Source organism: Brienomyrus brachyistius, chromosome 25 (genome assembly GCF_023856365.1).
Source record: "Brienomyrus brachyistius isolate T26 chromosome 25, BBRACH_0.4, whole genome shotgun sequence".
Classification (NCBI taxonomy): domain Eukaryota; kingdom Metazoa; phylum Chordata; class Actinopteri; order Osteoglossiformes; family Mormyridae; genus Brienomyrus; species Brienomyrus brachyistius.
The window spans coordinates 11,233,828-11,261,701 of NC_064557.1; the positions used below are offsets into that span (position 1 = coordinate 11,233,828).

The 27,874-nt window shown below is 51.2% G+C and overlaps 1 protein-coding gene across 1 annotated transcript; it reads left to right on the forward strand.

Moving 5' to 3' along the window:
• Positions 1–1,027: 1,027 nt before the first annotated feature.
• Positions 1,028–27,280, forward strand: LOC125720544 (protein WWC2-like). The gene is made up of 24 exons (XM_048996074.1): positions 1,028–1,162; positions 10,294–10,403; positions 12,926–13,129; positions 13,211–13,287; positions 13,380–13,459; positions 14,261–14,390; positions 14,653–14,793; positions 16,228–16,301; positions 17,712–17,954; positions 18,498–18,587; positions 18,720–19,255; positions 20,400–20,511; positions 20,815–20,895; positions 21,331–21,406; positions 22,810–22,820; positions 23,357–23,549; positions 23,735–23,893; positions 24,091–24,197; positions 24,383–24,569; positions 24,980–25,135; positions 25,243–25,335; positions 25,533–25,775; positions 25,959–26,086; positions 27,109–27,280. Exons 1-24 carry the CDS (start codon positions 1,035–1,037, stop codon positions 27,173–27,175), a joined length of 3,426 nt encoding a protein of 1,141 aa, XP_048852031.1. The 5' UTR covers positions 1,028–1,034; the 3' UTR covers positions 27,176–27,280.
• Positions 27,281–27,874: the final 594 nt, after the last annotated feature.

Genomic DNA, 27,874 nt, shown 5'->3' on the forward strand with positions numbered 1-27,874 from the left:
TTGGGTGGGTAAATTAAACCAAATTAAATACCGGGGGGACACGCCCCCTCCCCGGTTCCTACGCCCCTGGGCATTTTCCCCGAGTTACTGCGAAGTTTCTTTTTCCTTATAAGATGTTATCGGTTCACACGCCGTTAAATACGTGTTTTCCTCCAGGAGCGAAACCCAAAGTGGTTGTTTCACAGTCCATCAACCACAAAAGCATTAGAGAGATAGTCATTATACGTACACAGTCAGCGTTTTACTAATTATTTGGGAATGAGCGCCCCACCTGTGTGTTTTTATGGCGACGGGAGGCGAGCCGGACTGGAAATACAATCCGCAAGTCACCGCGGAGTGCGCAAGCAGGGAGGAGATGGCGTCGCTGTTTGCTCCTGCTACGTTGAAATGCTCCACAAAAACACTTATACTCAAAGTTTTAATTAAACATATTAATATGAAAATTACATCGAGGTATTTTATAGTTTTCAATTTTTTTCAACAAAAAATATTAATATAATTCTACTTTACTGCTATTCATAGATCGACATTAATATTAGGTCACTCTACAATAATGGCTTATTGATTAAATAATTTCATTTGCGCGCATTAGCCGTTGTCTATTAAACAATTCACTGTCATCTTCATATTTTTTGCTTCTACGGAATAATTACTGTGTTTTAATGATAAATAATGTTGCTTTTTAAGAAACACGGTAGTAGTTTTTAACTATATAAGCCGGTAGAGACTTGTATGCTGAGAAAGATGCAGTCGGCGCAACAAGTTGTCTTGTCAACACACATGCGCTGCTGGTGACGCCCCGAAGGGTTAAGCCGGAGGAATGTGGCGCTCAGGAATGTGCATGCAAATAGATTTATGCTAATGACATGCTAATGAGCTATTGGTTGGGAACGGAGCCGTGTCTATCCAGGCTGTTGGGAACTAAGATGGAGGACTGGGGAAAGCGAAATATGGATCTGTACAGAGTTTTGTAGACAGACCCGAAGATTTCGTGTTTCCCGTTGTACTTATGGAGGAACTTTTAGAAGCTGATCATGCCTAGAAAGGGAAATGGACAGCTTCCGTTACCCGACGGTTGGGAAGAGGCGAGGGATTACGATGGCAAAGTGTTTTATATCGACCATAACACTAAACAAACCAGCTGGATTGACCCAAGGGACAGGTAAGATTTTTTCCCCAAGCATATCCTAAACTCGGAGGCGAAACTGGAAGTAAAGTGGTCCAAGTGAATGCGGGAGGTATTTTGATTTTCACGTCGCGTTAATATGTCGATGGGTCTCTGCTTGGATGAATAGGCACACACGGGTGTTTTTAACGCGGAGCTGGGCGATCGGCGGGGGCACGGCCGCGTAGTTTCGGCTCTGAAACAATGTAACGAGCGCCAAGTTGCGCTGCTGCGTTACATTCCGCGGCCGGAGCTCGTGAGCAGCTAGCGGGGCCGCCGGGGTTATGGAGCGGAGGCTGGAACGCGCACGGGACCCGAGCCCTTCTCACCGACACAATGGGCCGATTGTTCCGCCCGGCGGTTCTGTTTCGGGCTGTGAGCTGCAACATCCCCAGTTTTCCCCTCTGGCGTAACCACTACTTTGTTTTGCTTCACCGGGACTATTCGCTGCATATTTTGCAAGATTGGATCAGTGATGATTCGCAGTTTACCATTAAAACCCTGGTCTACCTAGTTAATCTTTAGTGCACTGTGAGTTTTTGGTAAACTTAGGCTGACCTGGTATAAAACCTGCTAACTAGTAGTTGTAGTATCACACCGTTATGAAAATGCATAGTGCTGAATGGAATTCTTGATCGCACGAATAGTTAGTTCCAGGACGTTAGTATAAACTTTATTTGCTTTATTTCCCGTTGGTGTAAGATGTCTAGTGGCTCTTTGAATACTTTTCAAACTTAAGTTTATGCCACTTTATTTTCTCCGGAGCCCCGTACACTGCATGTGGCTAACTAGTCAGACTACGTCGCGTTTCAGATGGGCGGGCGGGTGTCGCCGCTGATTAACGTCAAGCTAACTTTATTAACTAGCAGTTCGGCGCTCCGGGCTGCGTGTCCCCCCAACGCCGGGCCTCCCCGCCGCCACGTCTCCGCAGGCCCCGCCGGCCTTTTCAAACCAAATGGCGCTTGGTTTCGTCGTTTTCTGCCTCTCGTGTCCCTGCAGCGGAGCGGTGGCGAAGTAGGCGCCGGAAAAGAGGGCGGCTGCCTGCTCCGTACTGCTTCGCCCGTTATGAACGGCCAGCTCTGGGGCGTATTGACAGCGAAACGGGCAGCTGTAGGTTTAATACCGGCCGGGAACAGCCGCCTTTAGCGGGATTGTGACTCGTCGTGACATTTTGACAGCGATTTGATAAGAGAGAACCGTGGCATTCAGTCGGGGACGCTCCGGGACACGGACTTACACACTCCTCTCAGTCAGTCATTGGCGCCGCAAGTTTCCCATAGTTTTGTTTCTCCAAATGGCCTATATATAAACCCCCCTCTGTACGGCCTTCTTTACATAACCCCTCGCAATTTCAGTAGGGCTTTTAAAACTGGAAACAAATGAACTCATTAGTTTGGATGTAGTGATTTAATTTAATTCTAACCTGTTAATCTACAAACGGAACACTTAAAACGTGAGGTGTAAAACGTGTGGTAGAATAAGCAAAAAGGAGATTCAGGTATGTGTACAGATGATGGCTTTGTCTGAAACAAAGCCGGCGTCTGTCGTATGGAGTAGGCTGGAAACGCTTCAGACAGTTATGGCATGAAGACCTTGCCTCCAAGGGAGGTGAAGAGCGTGTAGCACATGGCACCGTTACGGTCATTCCCTGACCCGTGTGGGTTTGGAGCGGCTCGCGCGGTGTGGTTCTGGATGTGTGCCTTTTCTGGTTACCACAGGGGAGGCTGGCTGGCGGGTGTTGTATAGGAGCGTGATTTCCCGTCGTAGTCAGTCATCGAAGAGTCTGCTGAGCTTTCATCGGGAAGGATGCACTCATGCAGGGCTGCTTGATTTCCAAAGAGAGTCTGAAATTTCGGTCAGTTACCTTAACAGCTACAAAAGAGACGTTTCTGTCCTATAGGTGTCCAAACTTCCTGAAACTTCCTAACGAGCGTGACAGTGTAGCTAGTTCAGATGCAGCCACAGAAGCTCTGCTGACATCTGCAGCAGTGCAGTTTTTTATTTTACCAGCACGGTCCCTGATTCTTACAGGCTGGACTATGGACTTCACCCACACCTTACAGGATTTGGGGTCACGGCTCCCCTGTGGAGGCCCAGCACTCTCTCACCTGGTGCCATCTTTTCATTCAGGGATGATGGTCCAGCCCTCCTGCTTTGACACCCCGGTTTGCTTGGCTTCAAGCTGGTCCTGCTGGTAGCTGGGAATTTTTGATGCTCTGTAGCCCAAACCCCATCTCTTCATCTTTTGGTATCTATACGTGTTGTGCATCACCTATGAATGAGGCTCACATGAATCGTGACATGTTTTTGGTTCGCTATTGGCTGAAACTGTGTTTCCCAGTTGAAATCTTCTCTAGACTAGCTCCTGGGTCTTATTTAGGTCCAAAGATCTGCATCCTCAGAAATAGAATTTCTTGGACTCTGCTCTTTGTTGTGAACAGTACTGTGCAGCTATGCACAAATAGCTTAGGTTTGGCTAAAATGTTGTTAATTTCGCCTTGTGCTTTTGAACTGGGGACTCCTGACTCCTCTGGGAGTTGCCTTGTACTTCTCACTCTCAGGAATTTCTCTTTCTTTGGAATTAGGAGACTGAGCATATGAACAGCTTTGGAATAATGTAGTTATTGGTGCTTTCTGTTCAACTTCGGCTATTTATGTGTCTGAAATACAACATGTTGCACAGGCTTAGTTTAATGTTACTACGGCATGTCAGACATACGCAGTTGTCTTATTGCCAGGACTATGATAGTCAGTTGGGTTGAGACCATTAATAAGTTTGAAACTTTTTTTGCTCTGTCATAGGAAACAACATTATGGGGTAATGACCCTTCCTTTTTAAAATGGCCGAGTGTCTGAAGTTTACTGCTGCTGTTTTTGTATGAGCACTCGTTCTGTTTGACTTGCTCTAGATAATTTTCTCAGAAACGTATCAAACTATCCAGAATGACTGAGGGGAGAAAAGCGCACAGGAACTGGTCACCAAAAGGCATTTTGTGGCCGTTGACCAAATATTTGTCACGGTTTTGCTGTTGGTCGGATAGCTTGCAATGGTCTCTTGTACAGGTGCAGCCCTTAATCTTTTCACTGGCAGGGTTTGCAGCAGTTGGAGTGTTGTAGGGGTGCCTACTGGGAGATTTTCATCCTGGGGGAGCAGTGGAAAGGGGGCCTGTAACAGGAACTGCCTGCTGTCAGGGGAAGCCGGTGCCAGCCCCGGCTAGGCTATCGGCCAAACGCTGGAGTCATCTCAGAAACACACGGTCAAATGCCTATCGAGAGAGTCAGGATCAATTTGGTAAAAGCAGCCGGTGAGTTAAGGACACAGACTTCTGAATTGATGGTTGTTGGTTCGAGGCTGTGGATAGGGGTTTGCTTTTGTCTCCTTAAGCCTGTCCAGGTATTTTATCTGAGCTTCTCTGGGAGAAATACAGCTGAATAAAATCGTAGGTAGCTGCAGGTACTAGTGACGAAATGATGACAGTGATTCAAATTGAACATGGATGAAGACTCGTTCAGGATAAATTTGCGACTATCACTCAGTTGTTTACAAAACATACTTCTAGGACGTGAGCAAGCCTGATGGCTCCAATGGGGTTCTCCTGACAACCTGAAGCAGGAGGTGTGTGGTCGGACCAGGACGAAACAAGATTCTCTTTGAAGGGGTGCCAAGAAGCAAGACTCTGGTTTGTCTTGTTGGACTGACAGCTGCTTAGAAAAGGCCTTGACGCTTGGGGGGGGAATGGGGGAGTGTAGATGTGAGAACTTCACCATGGTAGTTATAAGCTTCTTCCCCAAAGGAACCTCCATCCATCTGTTGTTTGACTGAATCTGTCAGGAATCACCCAGTGGTGAAGGTTGTGTCCTGATGAGAGGCTTCCTTAATCAGACCCGAGGCTGAGACCCTCTTGTTCTTCTCAACTTCGCAGATATTTCACCCCGATTGCATGGCGTGATCCCTCAGTCATGAGAATGCATAAGTCTAAGAGCAGGGCTGGGCGTGTGCGGCCGCTGTCAGGTGCGGCAGGCACAAAGCTCGGTAGAACTGAGGACTGTGGTCCATATGAACTTCAGCTCTCGGGTTTTCTGGTATGCGCTAACAGCCTAGCAGGGCTGGCTCTGGCTACCAAGAACCCAATGGATGCTTGTGTCATGGATCCTAGTTAAACAGGCTTTGTGAAGGTTGCCCCCCCCGGCAAGGCATGGTCCCGGAATCACTGCTGAGGGTTCAGGGGTCCAGCCATGGCACTTCAGTCTCTAAACCTAAGCTGATCTAACCCCCCGTATGGTTTCCAATGGCAGAAATGAACCTTCTGGAACCATGATGCGGTGTGTGTTGTCTTGGATGTTTGGCGTTATGATGCCTATTTTTAGGTGTTCCTGACATTTGGATAATTTCATTTCGTTTACATACCTCAACTATATTTGCCAGGAGCTCTAAGCTGTCCAGTACCACTGTGGTCTAAAATTTGTCTTCCAAGTGTCCCAGTATCCCCAGGGTTGTGGGGCTGGTTCCCTGCCCTGGATCAGGAGGGTGGAGTTTGCATGTTCTTCTCGTGTTCATGTGGGCTTTCTCCCGTTGTCTGCAAACATGTTTATGAGAAATAGCACCTCTGGATTGTCCGTAGTGTGAGTGCCCTTTGAAGGACAGGCTTTTTGTTGTCTGCAGTCCCCCTATTTTGCATCTCCTTGGCACTCACTGAAATACGTCTTATGGAAACTACATGGCTGAATCTCTCATCTCTCCTACCAGTAATAATAAATGTATAAATTTTGGTACATTTTTATTGAAGCGGTACTGATCAAGCCTAATACTTCTTGGACTTGAACGTGTGACCTTTTAGCGGCGAGGCTCCGGTCCTTTGCGCCTCTGCCACCTGCCAGCCTTGTGTTTTCAGACGTATGTGTTTCCCAAGTGGGGACTCTCCCATGTGGAATTCCACCTCTGGTCCCCATGGCAACCGGGGCCTGCTCAATGAAGCAGACGTGCCCTAGTCAGTGGAGGGAGACATTCTGCCAAGGGATCCCTCTTTCCCTCCCTCACTCTCTCTCTCTCTCTCTATCTCTACACACACAGTCTGAGGTCTTGATGCCCCAAATACCAGATTTTAAGCCCTGGGAGGCTGCGGCTGACGGTTTGCGCTGGACCCAGTGCATTCCAGCGTGTCGCTGCCAGGAGGCGGAGAAAGGGAATATTTAATAGCCTTGGCTGAATGACCCAGTGCCTTGGCCAAACGTGTTGATTTAGGGGGGAAAAAGGGAAAATGGATAAGATTCCTGTCCAGGTTCCCTCACATTCTTTAACCCGTGTGGTTAAATGGTGCTTGACAGGTTTTAATGAGGGAGAATTTGTAGAGGTTTTTTTTCCCCCTTAAGAAGTGATGTAAATCATGTGGTCTGAAAGGAGTTCAGTATCTCTGGGTGAAGCTGAATGAGCGAGTTAGGGAGGTGGGGGGGAGGGGAGGACAAAAACAAGGCCAGACAGTCGCCATAGAGACCTGCAAGCATGGCAGCCCCTGCAGTGTGAGGCATGTGTAGCTGTACTGGGCTGGTCCTGCTGGGTGGGGTCTCCCCCACCTGGAAGCTGTAGCCAATGACAGACGCCATCTTGCTTTGGTTTTGCAGGGTGTTTGGAAACCTCCAGGTTCCTCTTGGCGCCGACACCAGATGTGTCACAAACTTGACAAAATGTGAACTTCGTACCACTCTAGTACCTTTGGTACCAACCTCATTTCTCCATTCCAGGTGTCTGTAGACCATTCATTGGCTGTTTTTAGCTCATGGGAGTTTTATTTACACAAAAATGGTTTGAGAGCGTTAGGAACAATGATTGGTTCCGAGAGAGAACCAATGAAATTGTAGAGAAGGTGGGACTAAGCAATTAGAGGAGGTGGGACCAACCAATCAGATGTCTTGGGCCCACCTCCTCTAGTTGCTTTGACCCACCTCCTATACAACTCCCGTGAGCCAAAGAGTATTTCATTGGTTGTCTGTATGCCCTTTGAATTTAAGGGTGCTTTCCCACTACACCAGGTACTGTACATTTGGTACTTCAGAAATGTACCAAACATACCCTATTTCAAGATCGGTTTTACAAAATTCATCTGAAAACTGGTTTATGGTTTATTATCGGGCTGTCACATGTTATGCACATCCAGTTCTCACATCACAAGGACTGCAGTAGTCAGCTGGGTTGATATCAGAGTTTTTCCATACCTTAATATTGTCCGGACAATATGGCCTAGGGGTGGGTAGTAAGTTTTGCTAAAACATTTTTACTTTGCTGAACTTGCCAGGTTTTGCTTCGCATGACAATTTAAAATTATTTTTCCTTTTATGGATGTTTAGAAATCTTTTTAAAGTTTACCTCCGCTGCTTTTACATGAATGCTGCATTCGTCAACTATGAGGTGACGCTGTAGCCTAAAGGGTTAGTCAAAGCGAGACAATCATAATCATTTTCACCCTTGCTGCTTAAATCATTCCTAGATATGTATTACTAGGTTTGTGAAATTTTATTTTGAACTAATTTTTCATGATATAAATATCCCAATATTTATCTAGCAACAATCTTATTATAGTTTGACTTTTGACTGCCCTGTATTTTATAGCAAATACTTAGTTGTCCTGCCTTCCTGATCTTGTTGTATCTGTTGTTCTGACCAGATCGCAGTTAAGGGCGGAGTCTCTTCATTTGTCCACGCATCCATTATTATTACTTTGTTCGCTGCTGTTTTCCAAGTTCTTAGTTTTTTTCCCCATGTCTTTTGCATAACCAGTCGACAAAGAAAGCATTTCAAGTCCCGCTCCAAAGTGCCGAAGTACCAAAAAAAAGTACCCTTGCTGGTTTAGCGCTTTAGATACTGGAATTTTTGGTATTTGTACTCAACTGGAAGTCAATGGGAAAGGGAAAGTACCAAAAGTATGGCACCTGGTGCAGTGGAAAAGCACCCTAAGAGCGAAACTGAGGAATACAGACATGGCAGCTTTGGGGAATCACAGTGAAACCTCCTCCCTGCCCCCCCCCCCCCCCCCCAACAAATGTGACTTATCTCTCTTTCCCATGCGTTCTGGAAGCAGTGGAAATGGGCCCTTTAGCCCACTGGTTTGGGCTCTGTCTATGAGCAGATAACTTATCAGCCCGCTGGGCTCGTACTGGGCCCTTTGGTGCATGCTGGTTCTGTTTAATGGCACATAAGGCCTGGATCTGTCCTGGTTCTTGCTCCTCGTGCCCAGAGGAGCTGGGATGTCGTCCCCCTTTATGGGTCTGGGTGATAGCCATGCCGGGACTTGCCTTTTTTGAGTTGAAGGAGATCATCCTGTGGTGGACACACAACAGGAGAGAGCGCCGACGTTCGCCCGGGCCTGGTTGTGCAAGTGGGGGGTCACTTTCCTGCGAGATGCCCAGGGAGATGAGGAGCGCCGTATCTGATCTGGATTTTTAGCTTTTAGTGCGGGTTTTGGTGTCGCAGTCGCTTCCTACTATCGTGTTTTGTCCATGTTTCTTTGCGCTTTCAGGGCAGGATCTGTGGTCTCTGCCGGCCACCGCTGCTGGTCAAGTTCAGCCATCAGTCTCCTCCCCCATGGAGTCCGAAGTCCGCACACTCTCCCATCACTATGGCGACGGCATCCGCGTAGCCAGTCGATTGAGCATTCCTCGCATTCCCACTGTCTAATCTTTAACATTTATGGTGTACGCCGTTGCTCCCAACTTACCTTGCCAATATCCACCCCTCAGATTTTTCCTAGGTTGGCCCCTGTATCATTTTTTGTGACTCAGCTCCTTAAAAATCATAGATGAGACAAATGCTGTTTAGCGTTTGTTCTGTCAGGCATATTTTGCTGGGTGGAGTTGGGGATCCTCTCTTGATAGCGCCCATGTGGTTTGTTGGGCATTATTGACATGGCCCACTCGCGTACATTTTGTGTGAAGCATGTGCTGTCCTGCATAGTGACATGGTCAGGTGGTTAAATGTAGATTAGCCAATCTTTCAGTGGGATCTCCTTCACCGAGACGCACAAATCCAGATCTGCTGCAACGTCAAGAATTATCCTATGACCCATTGACAGGTGTCACACCTTGGCCACCTGCCTGTGACTCCATATGCCTAATTCTAAATGTCGCCCCCCCCCCCCCCCGAAATAATACTCCTTTCCATTCCTTCTGTTTCTGTTGCCTCCTCAGTTTTCTTTTATATTTTTGTACCCCCCCCCCCCCATCTCCCCAATAGAAGGATGTTCTTAATCTGCCCAATTCACACTAATAAGTCTGGCACCTCAGTGTGACAGCAGGAACAAATCAACACGACGTGTAGGCTTGACAGGCACTGAGATGGGCTTTCAGCTAGAAGAAAGCTCATAGGTGTAAATACTATCTAACAGAACCTCCATGTGAACGAAGAGCCCCTATGAATGGAGGTTCAAGTGTAGCTGAATGCTGGAGAGGGCACTGAAGTGAGCTGCCTCCTGTCTGGAGCTCAACCAAATTCTCAACCCAGGGGGAATGATGAACAAGAGTCTCTGGCTCTCAAAGAGAAAAGTCTCCCAAGCGGTAGCAGGCGACAGTTTGTTCGCCTGCTCTCGGGGTTTTGCGGTAGCAGGCGACAGTTTGTTCGCCTGCTCTCCGGGTTTTGCGGTAGCAGGCGACAGTTTGTTCGCCTGCTCTCCGGGTTTTGCGGTAGCAGGCGACAGTTTGTTCGCCTGCTCTCCGGGTTTTGCGGTAGCAGGCGACAGTTTGTTCGCCTGCTCTCGGGGTTTTGCGGTAGCAGGCGACAGTTTGTTCGCCTGCTCTCCGGGTTTTGCGGTAGCAGGCGACAGTTTGTTCGCCTGCTCTCCGGGTTTTGCGGTAGCAGGCGACAGTTTGTTCGCCTGCTCTCTGGGTTTTGCGGTAGCAGGCGACAGTTTGTTCGCCTGCTCTCGGGGATTGGCCGTATCTCCGGATCATTCACCCGCCCGTTATTATTCTTTTGGACATGTTGAGTTACTGTGGTTGACGTCAGACATAGCCTCACCAATGCACCGCTTTACTGAATTTTGAGATTGTACTGCAGCATTGGTGTGCTGCTAAGTGTTTGGCATGGTCATGATTTTGTTCTTTGTGTAACTAACTCTTGTTTTTCTTCCCCGTCCCTGCAGGCTGACGAAGCCCCTGTCGTTTGCGGACTGCGTAGGGGACGAGCTCCCATGGGGCTGGGAAGCTGCCTACGACCCCCAGATTGGGATCTACTACGTCGACCACATCAACAGTGAGTGTGCTTGCTTCTTCCCTGTTGACCGGAACATGGATTCACCCTGAATTCTGCACGATTCCAAATCCATGGCACTCTTTGATTATGTCATCTGAACATTAAACCCCCGCCCCTCTCCCAAAGAGGCTGACAGATCCCACAGATGGGTCACATCTAAATGGGTGGGGTTGGATGTAGATTTACTGGGAAGCATGTTGTGTTGGTGTCAGCGTTCTCTTATGAGACTTGGAAAATATGCACGCTTGAATTCCATGGCAGTCTCGTGTCCTGCCTCTGGCCATGTTACCTCATAGTTAACGGTTTTAAAAATACAGTAACCTTGTTGGGTATGTGGACGGCCTTTGTGGCTTAAAGGAAGTCATTGGTGGGGGAGACCACTCATTAAGCGCCCCGATAGCGGTTTAACATGGTGCCTGGAACTGAGTGACTGAGTGTGTCGCCTTCCGCCGTTACAATGCATGGAAACCCATCAACGCGATCAGCTTCTACTCTTTCACCACTGACGCACTTCAAGTCACGGGGTGGGTGGCGGGGCACACCAGCAATAAGTCCCCCTCGGCTGCTCTCCATAATCAAACGGAAATATTCAGGGGCTGTGCTGCTGGGGGCTTGGCCGCAGGTTGGCAGGCTCCTCATCACCGTTTGTGCTAGGATGCCACGCCTGAGACCCTGTGTTGTCTGATTAATTGCTGTTGCCTCCGTCCCATGTGCAGCGCCCTTATCACACTCTAGAGCGGCGCGCCGCTGAGAGCGTAGACGCGTCGTTTCCGTTTGATTACCGTGTATTGTTTTAGATCGTCTACCTCGTTTCGGACATGTGCCCCTGCTCATGAGCTGCATGTACCCCAGAGAGCCAGATGACTAACAAACTTTAACTGCATATTGGACTTCAGCACCCCGCCTCCACTCGCGTTGGGAGAGAGAAATAGTTTTATTTTCCCGTTATCGAAATTGGATCGCACTGAGGCGAATGCATTCTCCACAGCTGAAGACTTTTTTTTTCCCCCCTTCATTCCCAGGATGCCTTGAGTAATTTACACTATAGCTTTGTTTATTTTGCATTTTCCCATGATACGGTAAACACATCACATTTAAATGGTGTATAGGAAGAGCCTGTATTTACAACAACGGATTTCAGGATAGATTTCTGTCCCTTATTAGCCAATTCCTGCTTAATGCTGCTGCTGTGGCGGCTGCCTGGGTATAAACACACACACACACAAACCTATTTCACTTGGATTGCTTCAGTAAGATGAGCTGTAAAAATTGTTTGAAATATAATTTCTTTCTCTCTGTATGTCGTCCGGCCCGCTGGTTGTCCCGCCGCGATGTTGTAGTGGTAGCGCAGTGATGTCCTTGTACCATGTCCGTTCCTTGTCAGGACCCTGCTGATAGGGCCAGTTTACACAAAACCCTATGGTTCCTGGGGCAGGTTTTGGGGGCTCGACATGAGGTTGCCGCTTCAGACTGTCCTGAACTTGGTAACTGGACAAGTTTTATGGAAGTTCTAGTTGGTCAAGCGTTTTTGCTGCGCCCTGTGTCACCGCGTTCCAATGGTACCGGTGGAGGTTGTGCATTTTTTTGGCTTGGGGTTCTGAAGGTGGTGTCTGCTGGCGTGCAGAAGAGCCCTGTAAGGGTGCTGGGAAATAGGCTGTGGGACTGGTGGTTCTGAGTAATGCGTTGTGCCGTCAGTGGATTTGGTCACCAATAGTTACTGACAGGTGTCATGCTTGCCTAGACATGATCGAGGCAGGTCGTTCAGAGGTGGAGAGGCGGGCACCACCTGTCTGCACCAGCCACTCTGGCTGATCACTCCACACCGGGAGTTCAGCCATCCTGGCCAGAGTTTGACACCGGCGGTATGGAGAGAACCTCGCCGTGGTACCACGCTTGCTCCGTTCCCTAAGCCCGCTGTTTTTGTTCTCGCCAAAGACGGATCTGAACTTAAGCGGAGGCCTGAAACAGCCACAGGTGAAGACGGCAATTGTGTGGAGTCTGCAAGAGCCTCAGAAATCCGGTTTGTCTTCATACCAGACGATCCCTGCATTGCTGGGATACTATAGTGATCTGGGGGTTGGGAATTATCTGAGGTTAACCTGCTCGCTGCCGGTGTGCTCAGAGTGTGTCGGGGGGTACTGGGGGCGGGGGGGGGGGGGGGGGGCACAGGTCCTGCAGGTGGGTTTCTGTGGTACTTTTCCTCCTTTGTTATACTTCCACCTCCTGGACACCTACAGGAAGGCAGGATGTTAAGTGCCTGGTTATAAGGAAAGGCATTAATCCGACGGCAGTGCGTGTTTGTGCAGCGTGGGTTTGCTGCGACACCAGGACTCCCCTTTTCCTTTATTTGTGCATCATTAATGATTAACCTCTGTGTTCAGTGCAAGTGATTGTTCTGAAATGTTCTGAACGTCGTTGCGAATGATGCAGAGAGGAGATGGGCCATGAAGCCAGCCTGGGCGCAGAGATATTTCAGCGGTGACCTATGAGATGAATGACCTGGTGCCCCCCCCAATCCCCAGAGACCACCCAGCTGGAGGACCCCCGCAAAGAATGGCGCAAAGAGCAGGAGCGCATGCTGAAAGACTACCTGGCGGTGGCCCAGGACGCACTGCAGGCCCAGAAGGAGCTGTACCAGGTCAAGGAGCAGAGGCTGGCTCTGGCCCTGGATCAGTACGTGCGCCTCAATGATGCCTACAAGGAGAAGTCCAGCTCCCGCACCAGCCGTGAGTATGGGAGCGACTTTCCCTGTAGGTGGGTCTGACCCAGGTCCTGCAGAGCTCTGACCCAACCCTCCCTCCCTGCAGTGTTCTCCGGCTCCTCCTCGAGCACCAAGTACGACCCGGACATCTTAAAAGCAGAAATATCAACCACGAAAGTGCGAGTGAGTATCCCCCCCCCCTCCCACGCTCCTGGGCCCTATCAGCGGCCCCCAATTTACCACGACTGTGACTTGGGTCTCGCTCACTTTTCCAGGTGAGCAACCTGAAGCGCGAGCTCTCGCAGATGAAGCAGGACCTCTTCTACAAGGAGCAGGGCTTCGAAACCCTGCAGCAGTACGTATCGCAGCAGTCCCTTGCTAACAGGCACAGGCTCCTGAGAAATCAGTCAGCGCGGTCCGTGCTTGTTATGGCCGAAGGCGGGCAGTGGCATCTCTGTACCTGTGGTGTAGCGCCTGGGGGCAGGGGGGTGCGGTCGATAGCATCACACCGCCGCTGTGGTGGAACGACTCGCTGATGGAGGAGGAGCCTGCTGGGTTTTGAAGACCCGTGTCGATCCGGGGAGTCTTTGGTTACAGATAAACTCCATTCGTTTACAGTCAAATCAGTCCCTAATGTTTTTTTCTGCCCCCCCACCCACTTTGTGTATTAATTTATATGATGTGGCTGTTGGGATGCCCAGGTGACTGGAATTGCCTGTGGTTATCAAGGAGTTTTTAAGACCTGTCAGTCGCCCCCCCACCCCTCCCAACACACTCTCAGCACTCAGTCATTAGCCGCTTAGCCAAGTATGAGAGATGCTGGCGAGAGAGCCAGGACTTCTGGCCCAGGAGTCCTGATGTGAAGACATAGATTGAGCCGTCACTTCGACAGGTACTCAGGCCGGGAGCAGTTGGCGCTTTGCGCCGTGGGTTTGGGTCCAGTCATGGAGACGGATCCTTCAAAATTTTATTCGGTTTCATGTACAGCACAGCAGACTCCAGACGCACAGAGCTGTTTGCTGGGCTTCTAATTAACACGTCCAGTCAGAGATCTCTATGAGTCCCTGCAGTCTGTGTGCTCCTGAATCATTAAATAATTGGACCTGAACCTGGACTGGAATCCATGGGATTTTAATAGTGACTGGTTGTTTTGTAGAATTGACCAAAAAATGTGCGGTGGCCAGAGTGGTTACCGTCTGAAGGAGGCCAAGGCCATCGTGAGCGAGCTGAAGTCCATCCGGCGAGCCATCAGCACGGGAGAGAAGGAGCGGCTGGACCTCATGCAGGTACCCGTGTGGCCGTCGAATGCAAGGGGTCTAACAGCCCGCTGCTGGCCTTGGAGTACAAGCTTCTCATGGGCGTTTGCAGAAGGGGGGTGTGGGGGAGGTTAGCGTTCAGGCCATGAGAAGCTTCTGGAACTTTTTTTTTTTTTTTTGGAAACACTTGAGCAGACGTCGACCAGCTTGGTGCTTTTGCTGTTTCTCATCCCCTTCCTGTCTTTTGTACTTCTGCTTCCCTTCTCTGTGGGCTTCTGTGGGATCCATCCAGTGTCTGGCCAAGCTGAAAGGTCGCTTCCACCCGGACCAGAGCGTCGGCCTCTCAGAACCAGACCTGCGGCACCCGCCCACCTCCCAAATACTGTTCCGACGCACCCTGGACGTGGGGTCCCAGACGGACGTCTCTGGAGAGGTGAGGGGAGCGGTCATTTTGGGTTTATTTTGTGATGTTTCGTAGGGGATTTTATAGCTGAGGAGCTTATCTGGTGTGATGGAGCCTGAGAATACACAAAAGCCCGAGACAAATGCGCCAGCAGTCTCAGTCAGTACTCATCCTGTCTTTGAACTTGGGGTGTAGAAACCCAAGGACAGAGAATAGGGACAGAATGGATTCCACTCTGGTGCTTCTTTGTGGGAATCGACCTCATTGTCATCTGGCCTCCTGGGGCTCCTCCCCTCTGCAACATAGGAAATCACACATAAGGAAGAAATGCTAGGCCATGCTGGTTCCCGGGAGTGAAAACCATACAGTCAAAATCACTCAGTGAAACATTACTAAACTGTCCTCTCTGCACAGCAGTGATAGTCATGGTTACAGCTTTAGTTTTTTTCTGGGATTTTTTTTTTTTAAACTCCAAGAACCCCCACGCCCCCCATGATCAAATGTTTACGCTAATCTGAAAACATCATTTATTTAATGTGCTTCAAAAGCAAACACAGAAGACTGCTTGCTATTAGCAGTTAGTACTGCTGTGAGAATTAAGGCAACGGGAAAAGCAGGTTGGTGGCTGGGCTGTATGCAACCACCGGCCTTGTTTTCTGTCACTCTCCCAGAGAGAGTTTGACAGTTTTGTAATTCTGGATGGAGATGATTCTTCTGGAATCTTGTCAGGACGTTTAATGGGACTTCAGCAGGTGTTTGACAGATCTATGGCAAGTCTTTAGGAGTTGTGTGGTGTTGCTTTGGTGGGTCTTTGGGTCTTCGGCGGGTCTTTGGGAGTTGTTTGAAAGGGTCTTTAGGAGGTGTTTGATGGGTCTTTAGGAGGTGTTCAAACTGTCTTTGGGCCTTCAGGCGGTGTGACGGTACTTCGGTTGGTGTTCGAGAGGTGTTTGGGTCTTTGGGAGGTGTTTGATGGGTTTTTGGTTGGAGTTCAGGAAGCGTTTGATGGGTCTTTAGCGGGACAACCTATGACACTTGGCACTCACCGTGGTATGCTGTTAGGCCCTGGGTAAGCAGCTTAGTGTGGCAGGCTTTAGACCTGGGCTCCTCGTGGGAATGCTTATTTGGGGGGGGTGCAATACTTCTAATGATATCAAACCCCTCACTTGAAGCAGCATCATATGATCATATGATGTTATTTCTCTGTGAAAAGCCAAGCTTATTGCGTGAACAGGATGAGTGCAATGGAGACACCCAAGGAAAGGCGGAGAGGATGCCGGAACGCTTGTGTGACCCTTGGGTGATATGCAGGTGCTGCCTGGCTTGGACTGTGTGTTGAGGGTGTGATGTTCTGAGTCCTGGCTTCTCACACCGTTCTTCTGAGTGAAGTCTGTAGATATCACCGCAGCATTGCGAGTGGACTGCTGGCTAAATGGCTGTCATCTCCCCCCCCCCCCATCGGCACAGGCTGGGATGTGCGGTGGCTCCACTCTGGCTGAAAAGGTGCGACTCAGTCTACAGTATGAAGAAGCCAAGAGAAGGTACCTGTCTGCGTTTAGTCTCTCCTCGTCTTGCTTTCCTGTTCTTGCCCCCCCCCCCAACCTTCCACACTGACCCTCAGGCTGCCCAGTCAGGTGCCATGAACTCCTTGCAGCCAGTGATGACCTCCGGCCGGTGTCCGTCCCTGACGCCCAAGCAGGCCCAGGGATGCTCAGCGGCAGGGCACCAGGCTGGAGGCCACTCTCTTCGTGCTCACTCTCTCTCTCCCACGCATTATCTTTTCCTCCTCCTCCACCTCCACAATGGCAGCTGAGTTGGCTTCTCACAGATGCCCCCACCAAACCTAAAACTGACCTGTCCTCCTAGAATTGACCCTCCTCCAAATAATCCTCGTGTACCTCTGCCTTGCTTCTCAGACTAGGACCTCGATAACAAAAATATATGTTTGGCTGCTTCAAGCCGGGGATCTAAATGAAATATTAGAGGGTCCTGACCAAAGACAAAAAATGGACAAAAGTCTTTGCCAGCTAAGGATTTAAGGCAGGGGTGTCCAGTCTTATCCGCAAAGGTCCGCTGCGTGTGCAGGTTTTCGCTGCCTAATTAGATCGTGAATTAGAGGACTGATTGGCTGAAGAGTCCTCACACCTGGGTGTGAGCAGCTGACCTAAAGGTTATCCCAAAAATCCGCATACACACCGGCCCTTTGCAGACACGATTGGACAGCCCTGATTTAAGGGCTGAAGCCTTGATCAACAGCCCCCTCTGCTGGCCTGTTGTGGTTTTTGCCGTTGTCCATGAAGCATTTTGGCCTTTGCTTTTCATATCACAGATGTAAATTTTTTTTTTAAGTGAATCTGCTAGCCGGTGCAGCTCCTCTGACACCCCCCGGGTCACTGTGCGCTAAGCGCTTCCTGCAGGCGTGGTCAGCGGTGTCCTCATCGAATGCCCGGTTTCTGCTCGCAAGTCCACGCCCAGCCAGCAGCCTCAGTCAGTCGCGGCCGGCTGGATGTGCGGTGGTTTGGCAGAGTGACCAGAAAGCTGCCTGGGCAGTAGGAGGTGTGGGGGGGGGGCTTCTGGTCCGATTTGAGCTAGGAGTGACTGCATGTTAAATTAGTGAAGGCCTAGACCAGTGATTCCCAACCCGGTCCTCAGAGACCCACAGCTGGTCCTTGGTTTTGCTCCCTCCCAGGTCCTGGCCAGACGGTCAACGTTGAGCTGGGAAGAAGTAAAAACATGGACTGGAAATCACTGGCCTAGACGCCAATCCAGCTGCTAACACGTGAAAACACACAGGGCACGCAGCAAAGTCCCTCCCCACTGCCACCATCCATTGTCTTTGTTTTCTATGTCTGTAGCACTGTGTGATTATTCTGTTTGGTTGGACTACAAATCATACCTTAACAGCCGTCCCCGTCTGTCTGTGTGCCCCTTTCCCGTGCGCGCGTGTGCAGCATGGCCAACGTGAAGATCGAGCTCGCCAAACTGGATGGGGAGGCGTGGCCGGGTGAGCTGGACGCAGAGCGTGAGCGCCTCCTGCTGCTCAACGAGAAGGAGGAGCTGCTGAAGGAGCTGCAGTTCGTCACGCCGCGCAGGCGCTCGGCCGGCGACCTGCGGCGCCTGGAGGCCGAGAGACTCCGCCTGGAGGAGGAGCTCCTGTCAGCCCGAACCAGCCCCAGCCAGGCTCTGGCCCAGAGGTCAGCTACCCTCCCCGCTGCGCCGAAATGCTCTGGGGCCTGGTGGAGCTAATCGCACACAGACAGATCGTTTGCTGCTTCTTATTTAATGAGCATTCTGAGGAGTAAACACTGTAGGTTTTTTTTCTAATTGCCCTAAATTTGCATGCTAATTGTTCAGTAATTATTGTGTCCAGCATGTGGTAGATCTTAACCATGACGTATGGGCGGGAAAATAACGGCAGCTCTAGAAGGGGGGGGCATTGTTTTTGTCTGTAATTTGTAATTACATACAGTCGTGATCGCACTGATTCTACATATTAGCTAGACTGTAAGCACTGATAATTATACCGTCGGTTTGCATAATTAATCACCGTGTAACTGCCTTGCCGCATGCCGAAGAAGCTCCATTAGGAGAGGCCCGTGTTTTAGTGACGAGCACGCGCAGCTCTTCCCCTCTCCGCCATCGGAGCACTGCTGCCTGCCGTAGAACAGGAAGTGATGAAGCTACTTGTACTGCATGCTGATTGGTGCTCTCCCTTGGCCATCGTGGCGATGGGGCAGGCTGAAGGTGCAGGAGAGGCGGCGGGTCTTGGTGCAGAAGCTGGAGGAATCGACCCGGCTGGCCACGGTGCTGCAGTCTCAGCTGAAAAGGTGGCTGGAAGCTCATGGGCGGGGTTACGGGAAACGCCACGCCCACATTTACGCTGCCCTCTGGGCTTTCTGTCTCGAATGATGTCCTTGTCCTGATGAGGTGGCTGTCCCCGTCTGTGCCCCCCCCCACAGCCTTTCTGCCAGCACTCTGTCTGTGTCGTCGGGCAGCAGCCTGGGCTCACTGGCCTCTAGCCGTGGCTCCCTGAACGCGTCCAGCCGCGGCTCGCTGAACTCGCTGAGCTCGGCCGAGCTCTACTACAGCCCTGCGGAGCCTCCTCTGGACCTCGAGCTGCTGCTGCAGGAGCGCGGCGGCTCCTACGCGCCGCCCGGCGCCATCACCACCATCCACGAGCACGAGGTGGTCCGGGGCAGCCGCGACGGCCCCGCCCCTGACCAGCCGCCCAAGTCTTTGGCCTCGCTGTCCTCGCGCTCCTCGCTGTCCTCGCTGTCGCCCCCTGGGTCACCCCTGGTGCTAGATGCTGTCTTCTCGTCAGCGCGGGACCTGCCCATCGACTTTGGGGAGTGTGAGGCCATGGCGGCTGGCAGCGAATTCGCTGGCCTGAGTTTCTACGAGAGCCAGCCGCTGCGGGAGGTCGAGAGTGCGGACAGGGAGTCGGGGGATGCTCCGCGGCGGGGGACGCTGGCAGCTCTCCAGGAGGGAATGGCAGGTGGGGAGGAAAGGGGGCACCTGGCCGGTGGGGTGGGGGGGGCACCTGGCATACCTACATATTGAGCCTTATTCTCTGCTTTTTCCAAAAGATTAACAGCTGACAGCAGAGTGGCCCAAATGGCCACCGTCTTCCATCGTCTTCTACCCCTGTAATTCTGTACCGGTCTGCCCCCTGCTGGCTGTCTTACAAATAGCATCAAAACTTGGCCATTAACGGTGCTAGTTAACCCTCTGGGGTCGAGTGCATCATTGGCGAGGCAGCATACTTTCCGCGTCTATTTCAGTTTATATCTCGCTGAAATCTTTCTGTAGAATCATGAAAAAAACACTGACTAAATCCGTAATCTGTCTTCTTTTCAAAACATCCATTGTCAGAAGTATTAAAATTAGTTGAACCATCTCACCTTATTTTGCTTTGCCTGCATCGGGTGTGTGTAGTGCCGCCCTCACCTGAAGATCGCTATTCACATTCTAAATAGCTGCATTACAGCATATTCAAATCGCATTCACATGGTAATTTGATGAGCAACGCAACGGTGACACACAATCCAGATACATCCCCATCAGCGCCATAAAAGGGGGGGGGGGACGTGGCCAGGTGTCAATGGCTCATTCATACACATGAAAGTTGCTGCATATTCAATGCAGGGAGCCAGAAATAGTGACACGTTCGGTTTTTTCCTTATTTATTTATCCAACTGAATGTTGCAACTACATCATTTAGTCACCTTCATGTAAACAAGACTTTGGTGATCAGATATTTGTTTTGATCCCAATCTGCCACCATTCCTTACTATGTACTTTTATAATGTTTCTGCAGGTGTTCCAACCTGCATTTTGCAATGTCTATACTTTTGATGTCAAATTACAAACTTAACATAAATCTGACATATTTACGAAGCACGCTGAGATTAAGATTAGTGTAATGGCAAAACAAATATAAGAAATAATTTATTTGCCGTGAGTTAAGTTTATGATATTTGATGCCCAGTCAGTGACAGTGTGTTTCCTACCCCTAGACCCCAGAGGGTTAATGGCCTGCTAATGACTTATGGGTGAGGTTTTAGGAAGTGTGGCTCAGTGGGTGAGGTTCCCAGCGGGACTCGTAAGAAGCCTCTCATGCAATCTTCCCCCCCCCCCAGGCATGGATCTGCAGAACCCCCTGCTGCAGGAGCAGCCAGCCTGCGTGTCGGCTGCCATCTCTGATGAGTCTGTGGCAGGTGACAGTGGCGTTTACGAGGCGTCGGTCAAACGGTGAGCCGCTTAGCATTTAGCTAGACGCTCCTCACAGTTCTTTTGCGGAGAACATTTCCACAGCCGTGAACATCTCCCGCTCTGTGTGTGGAATCAGCTGGTGTTTCTTTAATGGAGCCTCTGTGGATCTGAGACAGCTTTCACAGATGACTTTGCTCCATCGAGGTTTTCCATGCTCTTTAATGTCACTCTGCCACCAGTTTACTCATGCTAAATGTTTTTTGGGGTGTCATTCTGACCATAACACCATCCGTCTTGAGAGAGCTCTGTTTGTCATTGTACTAGCTGAACTCTTGTTGGCAGGTCCAATGAGCTGGAAGACCCGGCCTACACTGAGGATGAACCCACCCCCCTGGAGGCAGTGCAACTCCAACTCGGGCTGAAGTAAGGGCCGCCTCTTAAATCTTTTGCCACGCCCCCTTCATGCTTGCGACCCACGTAATCTTCCCATTTATCCCTGTCCATTTTGAGGCCCCGCCCCCCTTCTCACCCCTGTTGAGGTCAGAGGAGTCTCAAAAGGCCATGCCTCTGGTAGCACACTTGCTGCCCTCTGTAATGATGTGAATTTAATCGGCCTCAGACCGGCCTGCTCTCATCACACTGGAACAAAACAGAGTACCAGCGTCCCCCGGAGGCCAGCCGCACGCGGACCATGTCACACCATGCTTAATGACCTTATTTCCTTAAGTGGAACAGACAGTCGCCCTCCGCTTGATTTCTCTCTACCTCCTGGGTATTGGCTCTCACGCCCTCACCCGGAAAGTGACTGGTCGACCTCGTGACTGCGCCTCCTGTGATGGGTTCCATTCTCTTCTGCAGGTATGACGCGGCAAACTCCGGGTTGGTCATCGTCGTCATTCAGCTACAGTGTCAGGGCGCCGTGCCGGTTCCTCCGGTACCAAAGTGTGAGTATGCAGACCGCTCTCGTCCACTGGGGATGCCCCACAGCCTGGTTTTTATCAGGAGTATGTCTGTGAATTTCATTGATTCAGGAGGCTGTGTGTGTGTGGTTGTAGAGTCTCTGCATTGTGCGCAGGGAGTACATGTTATTCCTCCCTGGTTGTGGCCCAAATTGAGCTGGACCACTTAGTACCACCACTTAGGCACCATGCAAGATTCTTATTGGTCGATTCCCCATGCCAATCATCTGCTGGGAGAGTCCATTCTTCAGGGCGGGGGAGTTGTTAGAGAGGTACCTGTCATGCTCAGTTTGGAAGAGCTAATGCTGGCTTTTTTCTTTGAATTTTTACTCTGTCTCACCTGTGGAGTTTCCTTCTTGGCTGAAAGGGGTAATAGAAGCTACATTAAACTGTCCTCTTGGTGGTGTTCCTTGTGAAGACACGCGTGTCAAATTGGCCAGCGGGGAATGTGCTTTGAATTCCACATGTGCTGAAGCCTGTTCCGAAAATAAGATAAAACTTGACGGGGGAGGACCTTCTCAAATGGTAATCCAAAGCCCGCCCGCGCCGCATGTCGCCAGAGAAACCGGCGCAGGCCGTGGGACGCTGGGATGGTGTAATCCAGGCTAATGATCGTGCAATGACTCTGGATGTAGTGGCATCCCCCGGAGCAGCAGGTGGCGCTGTGATTAAGCGGCTGGATTTGCTGCCAAGTAGCTCCTAATTGAAATCCTACAGTGGGCAGTGTTCTTGTGCTATTAAACGGAAGCATTTCAGAGGAGCTTTTGTGGTGATATAAAGCTGTTCCAGCAGTACCAGGTGTGTGTACATTTAATAGTGACTTGCTGTAACAGCCGGGCGCCCGTCCCTGTGTGAAGGCCGCTCATACTCCACTTTTCCAGCTGCGGTTTCGTGCTGCGGACGGTCGTGCGCGCGCGGTCGCTTATGGTCATACTACACTTGGCTGCGGATGGTTGCAGTCGGTGCTGCATATAGCAGTGATACTCCACCAGGCCAGAAGAGGGCAGATGAATTGTAACAAACATAAATACAAGCAGTATAGTGAAACGGATGAACTTTTATTTAAAGTTACCAGTCAAGGCTTGGACGGTGTTATGGTAATAAGGTATACGTGGTATTTTGAAATCCTTAAGGCAAAATTAGCTGGGACCCCAACCTGCTCGGCGAATTTTACCTCCACGATTTCAGTGGTGCTTCCTTTCAGTATACGATATGATGTCTAGGCAGTATGACAAATTAAATATGCAGGTTCCTCCAGTCCTCATACAGCTGCTCACCGTAACTGCTACAATATTCTTCCTCCAGAGGTTGACTACTGAAGTCCAGGCTGCCACCTACTGGAAGCACCTAATCAATTATCTTGCACATGCACTGTCAGTGCACACGGATGCACATGGTTTCTGCTAGACATAAAAATCTGGGATACATGTGCGCCGTCCGCAGCCAGCCCCTGATGACGGATTTTACATCACGTCCCCTGATCCGCAACCGAAAACGCGAACAGAAAAGTGAAGTATGAATTGGCCTTGAGCGTGGTGAGTTCCAGGTGTCCTACATAGTGGGGTCATAAATCACAGGGGGCAGAACTGGAATCCCAGAGCACGACTAGGGACGGCAGAGATTAATGTGCCGTGTGGCAGATTTCCTGACTAAGCTGTACGAGCATGGAGTCTGCTTCTGGGGGACAGCTGTGTGACTCCTCTCCCGTAACGGGCTCTCGAGGCGTCGGTGTGCTGCGGAGTTTTCTTGTGTGAGAGATGGTGCCATAACGGGGTGTCTGCACCTGTACCCAGGTGAGGACAGGAAACGGGCTTTTTGGGTTCCCAGCGGGACTCGTAAGGAAGGCTCTTCTCACTGGATCCGATACCTGGATACCGTGTACCTCTCCATCCAAGCTGGCGCTCTGGCATGCCCCCTTCTGGCAGGTATCTGCGGCTCGTCCTGCTCCCCTCCTCCAGCGACACCAGCTGCCTGTTCCGCACTCGGGTGCTGAGCCTGGCGGAGGGCATGGCCTTCAGTGACATCTTCCGGGCAACTGGCACCTGGGATGCGCTTTGGTGTAAGACTCTGCGGGTGGACCTGTGCCGCGTGGGCCAGTCACGGCAGGAGGAGTGCCTGGTGAGTGCCGGCGGGCATCCCCCGCCCCCCCCCCCCCCCCATTTAAGGATTAAGGATTGCCTCCTTTAGTGTTGGAGATCAGCTCCATATCCCAGTGTTCAGTTCCTGTCTTTTGATTTGTTGCCGATGGGGGGTGGCTGCCGCTGATGGCCTAGTTTTGCGGTTAACGGGGTGGTCTGTCACAGGCGGGGGCGCTCGTCAGCTTATCAGACCTGCAGCTCTCCGGGGACCTGTCCACTCAGTGGTACGAGTTGCATGCCCACAGAAGGAGCAAGGAGCTACGCGAGGACAGGCCTGTCCCCCGTGATGGGGGGCAGCACACCTGTGGGGGTGCCGTGGACCTGGTAGGTTCCAGACAGCATCTCCTTCTATCCACGGTGTGAACGGGTGTTGCAGTCATGTGTCACTCCCTTTTTAGTGCCCACAGACCTGAACAGGTCAGCCTTGCGGTTCAAAGTATGGAGTCACTGACCCAATACTCTGTGTGCATGTGTTTGAATGTGTGTGTGTGTGTGTGTGTGCGCATCCCTCCTTCTCCCAGGATGCGGTGTCGGCCCTCCTGCAGAGGACCTCCACAGAGCTGCAGGCAGTGGAGCAGGAGCTGGCCCTGGAGGAGAGGGAGAGCCAGCTGGGTGTGGGGGAGAAATGGTATGGTCCCCGACCCCGTCATCCATCACGGTGTCCCCTTGTTGTCTGTCGCCCCCGATCACCATCCCCCCCCCCCCCCCGATCACCATGGTGTCCCTTCGCTGTCACGGCCCCGCCCCCGTCAGTGGGCTTGCCTGGGTCCTCCTGCTTGTTGGCTAACATCATGGTTTCATCTTCTCTTCCAGGTTGGAGCTGCTGGGAGAAAAGGGGGAGGTAGAGGTTGAAGGAGAGGAGGAACAGGAGGAGGCGGAGGAAGCTCTATTGGGAGATGCCTGCAGCGACCAACACTATAAGGAGGAAGATGAGGTTGTGGAGAGAGAAGCAGAAGTGAGCCAGGAGAGCAACCCCCCAGGTGCTGGAGGACCAACACTGGTGAGCAGTAACCCTCTGCCTGGCTAGGGGGGCTGGGAATTGAAAAACACAAGTTGCTTTTTTTCTGCCACACCACACTGGGAGCTTCCAGGGTGAAATCATTTTGCCTGCGGGGGGGGCAGTGACTATTAAACTCCCATGTTGCGGCCAATAAAAACGGTCAAATTTCATTAGGAGAAAAACAAGGTAATTCCTCAGTTGGTGGTCTCCTTGACGGGGGCCCAGTGAGGGGGCAGCAACAGTTGGGAGTCAGCGGCTCAGATCCGCGGGGGCATATGGGCCATGGGGTGGTCTGGGGAGGGTGGGGTTTTGTGGCAGTGTGAGCCGCTGTCTCTGCAGGGTGGGGGTAGCCAGACATTCTCTGATGGGGTGTGCGTGTGTGTGTCCATCCATCCATCTCTCCCTCCCAGGTGGACAAGGAAACAAACACGGAGGAGGCAGGGGCAGCGGTGCGGCCCAAGGAGCGCGGGGGGGCTGGGCCCAGGCCGAGGGCCTTTGCACGGAACAGCTCAGTAATGCGCTCCCACACCTTCTCCCCTGGGGAGCGCAACCAGTACATCTGCAGGGTGAGTGACCTCCCAGCGATCGCCCTCCCCCTGTCCTGGCAGTGCCATCACAGGACGACGGATGTTTTTCTCCCAGCTGTGTGATCCGTCTCTCTCTTCCGTCGCAGTTGAGCCGCAGTGACAGCGACAGTTCCACGTTGACCCGGAAGTCTCCTTTCATCCGGAATGCTTCAGAGAGACGGAGCCTGAGAGTCAAGCAGGTACGGGCAGCATTCTTATGACGCAATGGCTGCATCCCTCAAGTGACTTACGCCGGTAGTTTGGCCATGACAGGGTCAAGCTCCAATGTGTGCATCTACACAGCCAACCCCTGTGTCGTCCCGTAAGCGGATGCCGATGGTGGATTAGCATCTGCCGCTGCTACGTTGATTCTCATTGTGTAACGTGTTGTCCCCAGACCATCCGACAGCCCACGCTGCGAGGGCCAGTGGCGGACCGCCCAACACGGACCTCTCTGGACCTGGAGCTGGACCTCCAGGCTGTGAGGACCCGTCAGAACCACCTGGAAGAGGAGCTGCGGCAGCTGCGCGAGCTCAAGATACGGCTGGAGGCTCTGAAGGCGCGTGGGGAGACGGAGCTGCCCTCCGCCGTGCTGGAGGACGAGCGATTTCACAGGCTGCTCCAGCAGGCCGAGAAGCAGGCCAGTGCCGCCCTGGGTGCCACCCACTCTGATCACTCCCACTTCCTCACCATGCTTAGTCTGACCACACCCCTTTCCCGTTACTGCTACTGTCTGCTCATGTTTCCAGGTTGCTGCCTCCCACTTCCCGGTGGTGTTTTTGACTCCTCCTCTTATCCGTCTCCTTCCCTGACCACCCCTTAGGCGGAGCAGTCAAAGGAGGAGCAGAAGCAGGGCTTGAAGGCAGAGAAGCTTCTGAGGAAGGCCTCCAAGGATGTGTGTCGTCTGCGGGAGCAGAGCCAGAAGGTGCCCCTGCAGGTGCAGTCGTTCAGGTTAGTGCGTCTGGTTCCTTCCCAACCAAATAGTTTGGGGGTCAGATTACACGAGCATACCCCCCCCCTCAAAAATCTGCCTTTTTCATAGAACATTAATTATCTCACAGCTTCAGTACCACAAAGGCCAGATGTCCCAGCATGCCGTGTGTTTTAAGGTCAATAGGAAGCCAGGCCATGTAACCACTCACCTCTGGGCAGGACCTGACAGATTGGTTAAATGGTGCCTCCAGTGAAGACTCAGTGTGTGGCGTCACCATAGTAACAGCAGTGACCTGGCATTTGGTCTCATCTCTCCCTTCGCCACGGGGGGCAGGGGGTCAGCCCAGAATGTCCAGGCTGCGTTCCAGTTCCGTGCGTCTTTGTGCCGCTGCGCCACTGCAAGCCGCCTGCTGGCTTGGCTTTGGTGCAGCCGCCGGGGGGTGGATTGGCGAGCACAGCAGGGAGCCCGGTGAATGGCGGGCACCGGATGGCCGCCCCTCACAGCATGTGAAAGCTTTAGCCCCCCCCCCACGCACACCAATAATGGACGTGCTTTTAGGGGTAGAAGCAGTGGTCTGAACGCCCCACTTTCAGGAGCCTCTCTCTTCTGTTTACCCATGTGACAAATGAAGGCCCACTCCTGCACACTGGCATAGCAGACCCCCCTAGCACCATACTGTAACCCCCCCCCCCCCCCCCCCCCCGGGCATGTTCAGGAATCACTCAGATAAACGGGGACTCATTTGGAGAATAAGAGGTCCAAATGTAAGGTTTCTGGCTCGTTTCACAGTGAGACCCCCCCAGGGTCAATGGAAATAACCTCCTGCTCCTGTAAGTTACAGTTTATGTAACCCACCCCCCACCTACCCACCTGATTTTTAGTATCACTTGTGTTTTGTGAATGTGTCTTGGGATGTTTAATTTTTTTCTAGCTAAATTCGTCTGGGCGGGGGGACTTATTTGTTATGGAGACGTAACGTGTGATATTAAAATGGGTGCCCATCCCTAATAGTATGCCACCCCCCCCCCCACCCCCGCAGGGAGAAGATGGCCTACTTCACAAGAGCTAAGATACTCATACCCTCACTACCTGCAGATGATGTATGAACCTCTCTTTATAGAAAATATCAAAGTATTTTTTCCACCTTTATAGCAGAGTATTTTTTAATAGTGTTGCCCCTTCAATTAAAAAAAAAAAAAAGATTCCAATAGTTTTACACCATAGATGTATTTATATAAGTTGTAATTGAAGCTATCATGTAAAAAAGGCTTTCTTTTTTTTAAGAGAAAACCAAAGTAGATTTTGGTACGTGTGTGCTAATGACTTGTCTGTACGGTTTCTGCACACATGTCATGATGTGTTTCGTAAAGTTGAGTCGCTCGGAACAAACTGAGATAGCTACAGCCTGCTCCAGCGCTCTGTGTCGCCCCCTGGTGTCCGACACGAGGACTGCAGTGTGGGCGAGCGTGTCAGTGTTAAGTCTGGGGTGCGAATGTGGGAGAGGTGAGGCTGCCTCGCCTTCTGTTTGGATCCTGAAGCCTTGCCCCAAACCCCTCCCCCTTTTTAATCAAAATATCAAAACGAAAGACATACTTTGTGAATGTAAACCATGGTCCCTTGGTCTTTTTATTACTGCACTGATCTCTGCGTCCTGTTTGTTTTTTTTTGTGACGTTGCACATTTTACAGAAGCCTCTCCACTTGGTCAGTATTCTGTCTGCTAGCGTAATGCCACATTAGCATAAATCCCCATTAGCTAAAATCAAAAGTCATTTCCTGTCCTGTGCCTATGGACGCTTCAGTGTT

Bases quoted from the DNA above. Each gene is read 5' to 3' on its own strand.
- LOC125720544 (XM_048996074.1), top strand. From the start codon at position 1,035: ATGCCTAGAAAGGGAAATGGACAGCTTCCGTTACCCGACGGTTGGGAA. The intron at 10,404-12,925 runs GTGAGTGTGCTT...CCCAATCCCCAG, and splicing joins CTACGTCGACCACATCAACA to AGACCACCCAGCTGGAGGAC. The intron at 13,460-14,260 runs GTACGTATCGCA...GTTGTTTTGTAG, and splicing joins GGCTTCGAAACCCTGCAGCA to AATTGACCAAAAAATGTGCG.